The sequence below is a fragment of the Mchenga conophoros genome, linkage group LG5 (assembly GCF_057382185.1).
Source record: "Mchenga conophoros isolate Kocher_MC1m ecotype Shallow Benthic linkage group LG5, M_conophoros_male_GT1.1, whole genome shotgun sequence".
Classification (NCBI taxonomy): Eukaryota; Metazoa; Chordata; class Actinopteri; order Cichliformes; family Cichlidae; genus Mchenga; species Mchenga conophoros.
The window spans coordinates 20,608,975-20,617,346 of record NC_140530.1 but is presented as its reverse complement, the minus strand read 5'-3'; the positions used below and the strand labels follow the sequence as shown (position 1 = coordinate 20,617,346).

General features: G+C 39.3%; 1 protein-coding gene across 1 annotated transcript; it reads right to left on the bottom strand.

The window, feature by feature from the left end:
* Nucleotides 1-1,539: 1,539 nt before the first annotated feature.
* On the bottom strand, nt 1,540-7,588 carry LOC146574421 (MICOS complex subunit Mic10-like). Its single transcript, XM_085274050.1, has 4 exons — nt 7,449-7,588; nt 2,020-2,067; nt 1,815-1,924; nt 1,540-1,723 (listed from the first exon to the last, which is right to left on the bottom strand). The coding sequence occupies exons 1-4, from the start codon at nt 7,561-7,563 to the stop codon at nt 1,715-1,717; spliced, it is 282 nt and encodes a 93-aa protein (XP_085130176.1). The 5' UTR covers nt 7,564-7,588; the 3' UTR covers nt 1,540-1,714.
* Nucleotides 7,589-8,372: the final 784 nt, after the last annotated feature.

The following is an 8,372-nucleotide window of genomic DNA, read 5'->3' as shown; positions in this document are numbered from 1 at the left end:
CTCTCTAATTTACTAATAATAGAGTGTCCTGGGGTTTAGTGTTACTACTTTTACTTAAGTAACTGAGCCAAGCTGTGGTAACTACATGGAAATAGGTCCATTAGTCTTGTTTTATGTATAAAATCTGCTAAAAGGAAAACGTAAACTAAATGTGTACTTCACTCCTCTTTACCTTATCACCTCTGGTAACATCATGCTAACATTTTCCACGGCAACTCCAAGCTGGAGTCTTGCCCGAGCACATGCATGGCACATCTGGATCTGGTCTTGTACTTTGTGGCAGAAATTTGCAAGCATTGACAATTTTAGCCATTAGATGAGTAGTTGGTCTTAGGTAGTGTTACTGGTCTTGTAATTATGGTTCATCATGGAGAACGTTGAGACACGTATAGCCTTTGGGTTTTGGCTGCTTTATTACACCTCAGCTGGGTCACCACTCACCTCCCCCTCCAGTTCCCACACACGCACTGGCATCCTGTTCCTGCACTTCTACCGACCACTGCACCTTTGCTCACAGGTGTTCAGCTTGGCATGCGTTCATCAGCCCCCCTATCGGTTTCATGCTTCACTTACAAACAAATATTTTAATGGACAGGGGATGAGTGACACGGCTTAATTTCTGACAGGCTTACTCTGTGCCTGATGCATTGCAGCACACCAGCTCTGAAGAAACAGGCCTTTGAACGCTTGGGGAATGAATATGATTCCATTGTGTGCAGGAATGTATGTGCCGGGAAAACCGTTACTGTGATGAAGAGGGAAAATATGAGCGTGTGTAATAGAGAGTGCATGCAGCAGTATTTTCTTTGATGTGAAAGTGTACGGCATGTGTTGTGTTCAGACGTGCAAAGTGCAGAACTCACCTGTTAGTAATAAGCTCCAGTCTAGAAATGGCATTTCTCTGCATTCCTCAGATTCTGCTTCACCAGGGGGCTGGATAAACGTGTGCATGTGCACACGCTCACACAAACAATTTCTCTTCTCTCCCAGCAGCCCGCAAAACCACACATTAGTGATCAATCACACTCACAACAATCTCGCCAAGCAGACATGCAGCCAATGAATACACAGGATAGAAGAGATTCCTCCCAGTATGTTTTCTCCTAATCTCTGATGAAAACTGTCACAGTCATAGCAAGCAACCCAAAACAGGGCTCCACAGCAGGCCGCAGCCTGTTTGGTCTACTATGAATAAAAACCAGACTGGGTTTCTTTCTTCTCGATATCAGAAAGAGATATAGGCATCCATGACATAAACTAGCGGCTGATATGTGAATGCAAACATAGCTTCTTTCCGATTTTTCTCCTGTCAGTGCTCGGGTTTGTTCATCTAACAGTTGATCCCCTTTATTTCACCATTCTGCACAACTTTTCATCCTCCCACTCTCCGAGAGGGCTGCAGATGCTGAACCTGGCCCTCATTCCAAAACAGCAGGAGCTCAAGTCTCCCAGCTCATTAACACACAAAATTACCTCCCACCCCCAAACCACACTTCATTCTTCTCGAACATTCGCACAGAAAAACCGAGGAGACAAAGCTTTTTCCCACAATGACTTTATTAAATATATATTTAATGTTTTATAAACACAGTGTGGGCATCATTGCAGATTAATACCAGTGCAGCAAAAAAAAAAACCCAAAAAACTCAATCCCCCCCAAAAACAAGCATTACAATAAACAGATGAGAAAGCCCTCGTCATCTTCAGTCCTTCATTACTGGTCCTGAAAAATGAACACAGAGGAGTCATGCAGCATGATGTGATCGTGTGTCACAGACCTCTGATAAACAATGAAAATTACACTGTGCGCTTACCTTAACCATGCGACCATGAATCAGATATGGTGACCTAAAGTCATGCTGGCAGTTGCTGTAGCCCATGCCCAGTCCCAAGCCTGAACCAAATGACAAAGGCCACGCGCGACCTAGCGGAGAAAAATAATCCCTGTTGGATGGCTTACTAAGAAAAGAAAAGAAAAGAAAAGAAAGGAAAAGGAGGGTTTTCTGAAATAATACTTACGTTTAAAGACAATGAGCGAGAACACAATGCCAACACCGAGGCCCGTTACTGCAAAGAGAGAGAATTATTAGTGGTTTTATTAAACTACCTCCTATTGATTTGACTTTATTACTGAGGTAATGTGATCATCTCCCATCCAGCGTGAAAACTGGCCAGCTAAAAATCTGGTCGGCTGTAATGAGCGAATATTTGGTGCAGAAGTTGGAAGGTAGCGCCACTTAGCAAGACTAAACTAATGAGCAAAAGACAGGAATAAAGGGGAGGAAAGAAAAAAGAAAACACAGAAAACAACTTAGAAAGAAAGCAAAGCGTAAAAGGGGTTTAGGAGAGGGGGAACCAATCCAAAGAGGAGAAACGCAGAGAGCAGGAGAGGTGAGAGGTCAGTGGGTGCGCAGAGAGATTGCCAAAAGTTGCTCGAACTCCTGAGTCCAGAGTGGGATCTTGAGGAGGAATGTGTTTGTGCGTTTAACTTCACCTCGCTGCAGGCCACACCACACCCAACAGCAGGCCAGCCAGCACAGAAAGCACATAAAAACAGCCATTTGGGCCCCTCCGACTCCTAATTGGATTCAGAGAGCTATGCAGCATGACCGGTGCGGCTGAACCAGAACCCTAAGACTGTTCCCCATTACACAGCTTACAAATGTCAAACAAGACCACAAAAGACTTTGCTCATCCTCTTTATCAGCACACATCAACAATAAATCATTCCTTCTGCTTCCATTTCAAGCAAAGATTTAGATGAAGTTAAGATTTGCCGTCTATTACAGCCACAGTCTTCCTTTGCTCTCCAGCCAGAGCATATTTTGAAGCCTCTTGATTTTCCACTGACTGTAATACAGTAAAAGCACTGGCAGAAACTGAGGGCAGATCAACATCTCATTTTGGCATCTTTCCTTTTGTCTTGACATCTCCAAAGGAGGGGTGGATTATAACAAAAACATTTGTGCTGGAGAAGAATGAAATACACAACCCACAGGGCTGAAAATACTCCACGTGCTTTGCCAGCAAATCAAGTCCAGAGCCTGTTAATTGGGTTGCTATTCATTTAATCATTAGCTGAAGTATTTTCTGCAAATGGTATCAATAAGTCACTTTTAATTACCCCGATTTACTGAATTTAGTTCAATTACAACTCGAGTCATATACCCCTGGCAAATATTGTTGCATTGCAACACTGCAATTTTAAGATGATTTTGAGTGCATAGTTTCCTTTTAGAACTAATGATGATTCAGTGTGTTTGGACAGAGGCCACTGTTGAGGATCTGCTCTGCTTTAACTAAAGAAATTACTCTGCCAAACATGACAAGGTCATAACAATGTGAAATTGTAACAATATTTTCTTTTTATTCTGCAGCTCTACTCTGGACAGACCACTTGTGTTTCCAGCTTTCAGCCTGGCTGGTGGGGTGCGTTTAGGGATAGCACAGCCTGGCATCACTAGACAAACGTGCAAACATGAATTAGTCGATTTAAACATAACGCAGAAAGCAGACGTCTTTGAATCAAACTCGCCCAAAATGAGACGCGCAGTTCCAAATAGCCCGGCGTAAACAAAGTCGGGAGGAAATCTGTTTGCACAGGAGATGCATTCTGCAGCAAGAAGTGAGACACAGATTCCCACATTCATCTGGTTCACATGACAGTGTTAGCAAAGTCTACCACTCGGATTACAACTGGAATATTTAAAACAACTATTGGATAGACAGCCAGGACAGACAAAAGACTGTCTCAGCGTTAGCAAGCAAGACTGTGGACTCGCAAGTCTTGCTCATATTCAGATTCATGGATTCATGGAAAAAATGCAAATAATCTTAGAAGTGTGTGACAGACGACCGAAGACCTTAAACTACAGATGATGCAACAATGAAAATAAGGCTCTACAAACAAGTCGACACCTAGAGGGAAAAAATACCCAAGAGCTCCTGAAGGATTGCTGAGTGAATTTTTTTCTGTAATAGTTTTGCCGTCCTGCACAATACTTTATACGCATATAATAGTTTTTGCATTCCCGCTGACCCAAGCAGTCCGGTTATAATAGTAAAGTGCTCTGTAAATACAACAGAAAGCAGGAACAGTTTGACGCTTTTCTTACTCAACACTCTTTCTAAAAAGACCAATCTTGGAGAGTGCACAGCTGCTGGTTGTCAGCACAGCTGTATCTGCTCTTTCTGGTTAAAAAAGGTGAAGCTGTGGCTCATTTATGGTTGAATCTGTGTCATTGTGGCCATATCTAGATGTACCATAATTACATAAAACCTTCTTTGGGAGACGAGTTCAGAAAAACAGCAGCTTGGAAATGCACAGTTGAAATCTTAACAACCACAGTTACAGCCCGTCTCAATCAGTGAGAACGGGGCTAAAGTAGCGCCTCTTAAACTGCAACGGTGCGGACTCGCGTCTTTAACAGCTAAAGCTGAGGGTGCACGGACATGTGTTGAGGCACCAACCATGAGCAGTCTATTATATAAAGTTTTAACCAACCTTTATGGATCAGAAGACAGACAAACATTTTTTTTTTTAAAGTATGCAAAATGTAGTGGTAGGGAACACAAAAGCACCCCTGGCAAAATAAGCATCGGTTGGATATTTAGGGGTTTAGTTTGAAATGAAGCATTTATAAAATGTATTTATGCTGAATCACTTTTAAATAGCTGCATGCACACATAAGTCTTCTTGTTCCAACAATGTGATAGTGTTTCTAGAAATGACATGAATATTCACTATTAATGGCTGTTCTCATTAGCATTGTTTACAAGTTCCTCAAATTAAATACTTCATGTCCGGTAAACACCGTTTTTCCTGACTATGAAGAGGATGACGGCTCTTTTCTTAACACCACTCTACATGAAACTCAGTCCCTTTATAAAAAGAGCTTGATTTATTCAACTTGTTTTCATCACAGCTGTAAGAAAAATGTGATCTTTAGCTACATTTTGAGTCACAGTTCCCACTCTCTACTTTTATTTTGAAGCAAACATTATTTTAAATCATGCAACAGATTATCTAAATATTCTGAAGCTGTGAGAAAAAAAATAGCATTATGTCTCGCTTTATTAAAATCCTGGGAGTTCTTAACACATCAAGGATAGGATAAACACATAAGCTTGAATGAATATAAATGTAGGATCAGCTAAGCTATTTTTTTAACAACCCCCTGAGCAGAGCATGTACTGCAGTGTTTCTCTGGCTACCAGACACACCTTGGCACAGCTGGCAATTTGCTCCACTGAGCACGAAGCAGTGCCACGATGCAGATGTTTTCCTCCCAGCAAGATTACACATTTTATTGTGCTAAGACTGACGTCATTAGGTGTATCTTTGAACAGATGTTTTGCCAGTCTAAGTGTTTTAGTGCTGGACCAACACTGAACAGGATACCACAGAAGACCCCATGGCGGTGTGCTCACTGTAACTCACTGGTGGTTCACCAGCAGTGACTTTCACTGAGGGCCAGAGCCCAGCGAAGAAAGTAAAACATCTATAAATTTCAATAATGCTCTCACTGTGAAAGAAATCCCTGCTTGTGTTGTTGCATAACTGATGGTTCTGGCAATTTAAGCCTGTCTGCTGCAAACTGTTCAATACTGTGTATTGTTATTTTGCCATGACATTTATGGATATTAAATATCAAAGAGATAATGGTGAAAAATGAAGCTTTTGTTAAGTCAACAAGTAGAAGAAAGACTTGCTCATTCACGCTCTTCTCTCAGTGCTTCACTTCCTGCTAATAATGGGCTAAATTTATCTAATTAAAATAAATAATATTAAACAAAATTACATAAAATTGTTTTAACAATTAGCTCGCAAAACAGTGAACTAAAAATGAGACTTTTCCCCCTTTTTACTCTGAACTGCATGCCAACATTTTTCTTCGTTCAAAAAAAGAAAAATGAAAAAAAAAATCTTTACAAACATCTTTACACTACAAATATGAAATTCTTAAAACATCTGTTTTTGATTTTTGCGTAAACTTTAACTGCCAAATGAATGCCTGGTGTGAATAAAGATTCAAGTTCAAAAAATGAATAAAAACCAGTAAAACTAGTTCAAAGGTCACCTGACTACACCTCTTCTTTTCAGCGAGCCTGACGTAAAGCGCAGATTACAGTAGTCTTAGCAAAGCAGCGGAGAAAATAAATTAAAAAATAAATAAATAGAACAGAGCCCATATAGCCTGACCTCCACAACGGAAAAATAAAAAACAACAAAAAACAGCAGTGCAATAAACCAGGTGTACATGCAAAAAACACAGAGGCAAAGAAATGAGGTGTTCATATTAAGATTTATATCAAACGTATATACAAAAAATAAATGTTATCTGCTCCCTACAGATTACAACTTTAAATGTTTGTATACAGACACTGATGTCACAAACCTGTACTTAGATTAACTGTGATAAACAACTATGTTATTGTCATATAAATAGATATTTAAGGTGTGAAAAAAAGACACTGATAGATTGTTAACTAGCATTTACAAAACCAAATAAACCAAACAAAATTGTTATTTGGTTGTTATCTGACAGAATGACCATAAAAAAAACTTGGTATTTTAACAGGTTCTTTTTAAAAATGTCCTTTTGTTTTTTCTTTAAGTTTACTCTCAGTTTCCAGAGCAGGCTTTCTTGTGTCAGTTTTGTTTTTATTATTTTTCCTGTTATTTTTTTAATTTAATTTTAAAAAATTATTATTAGTGTATAGCAGAAAATCAGTGCAGGAATTACATAAAAAAAATACACTTTCTGTAAGTTGTTGACTGACAGTGTTGTAGACACCCAGAGTCTCAATAAACTGATCCATCAAAGCCTCGTCAGGAAAGCTGTGAGAAGTTTTGTTTAAGTAAACTAACAAGTAATATAAATAAGGATACTACCGCTTCGTTTTTGTTTTGTTTTATTTTAGTTAGTTATTTCCCAGGTTCGCAGAATTGTTTTAGGTTGTTTTAATTTAATTTCATTTAAAACATTTTTATTAGTTTTTATTAGTTTGTATATCCCTTCTGCAACTGCAGACATTGCTTGGTTTTATAACTAAAATAAATTATTCGGTCCTTATAATCGCTGTAAGATACTGATTAAGGCTGCAAGTAGTGGAGAAAGGGCAGGTAGATCAAGAGAGTCCAAAAACAGATAAATTAATCTGCTTTAGGGCGTGACTTCGCACACTTTCCCACTCAAACACAGGTAATAACTTCCACCTCGTGGCTATGTCTGCTTTTTTATGATATAATACTACAGAGTTAACAAATATTAAGTTTCATCTGTACAGCAGACAACTTTGACCTTAGTGTCACACTAAGGTCCAGCTAAAATGACTTCTCGCTCGGCTCTGACCTGTAGTGCGCCTTATTCTCCAGGTTTCACACACAGCCAAGTGTTTAATAAGAGCAGCAAACAATTACACTGCGTGTATAAAAAGAAATTAACCTGTTTTCACCGCTGTGTCAGCAAGGCAGCGGTCCCACTTCCGCGCGTGTTCGTCTGCCATGTTTTCTGCAGTCAGGAAGATCTCGCGAGAAAAGCATGAAGTCACATGACTCATTCCTTCACGGCTCCTTCAGTGTATGTGTTGTCCGGTAATAACACGTCAGTATTCCGGCTTTTGCCATTCACTTTCCTTTATCTTTTCATGCGTTTTCTTCTTTTTAGCTTTTATGAAATTAAAATTACAACTTTAAATTGTAATTACTTGGCGTGGTTTTTGTTTTGTTTTATTAATTGATCTACAATAAGGGCTGTCACTAAAGTTAGCTTCATGCCTGAGGTAAAGCCTTATCTCCCACAGAAGGACCTGGAAAAAGTTATTCGTGCTTTTTAATCACTTCCCGCCTGGACTACTGTAATTCCCTGGATTTTGGTATACAACAATCATATATCCTTCAGTTAGTCCAGAATTCACCAGCTCACCTTATACTGGTATTAAAAAACTTGAACCCAGCACACTGGGCCTGCCATTTCTTCATTGGCTCCCTTCATTGGAATTGATTTTTATATTTTATTACTCACATTTAAAGCTTTAAATGGACTGGCATCTTTGTATCTGTCAGAGCTGCTTCACATTCACACAATTATAAGAGCTCAGACGTCGTCTAACCAGTTCCTCCTATGCAAACTTAAAACAGAGAGGTGATCGAGCTTTTGCAGCAACAGCACCAGGTCTATACAATACCTCTCAAAATCCACACAGCTCAGACAGTAAACACATTTAAGTTGTTATTAGAAATGCATTTGTTCTCCTTGGCGTTGGGCTCCAGTGTGACATTCTTTTAGACAAATGCAATTTATTATTATTTTTTATTCTATTGTCTTTTAATGTTGGGTATTGTGCTCAAATTTTATGGATATTATTGT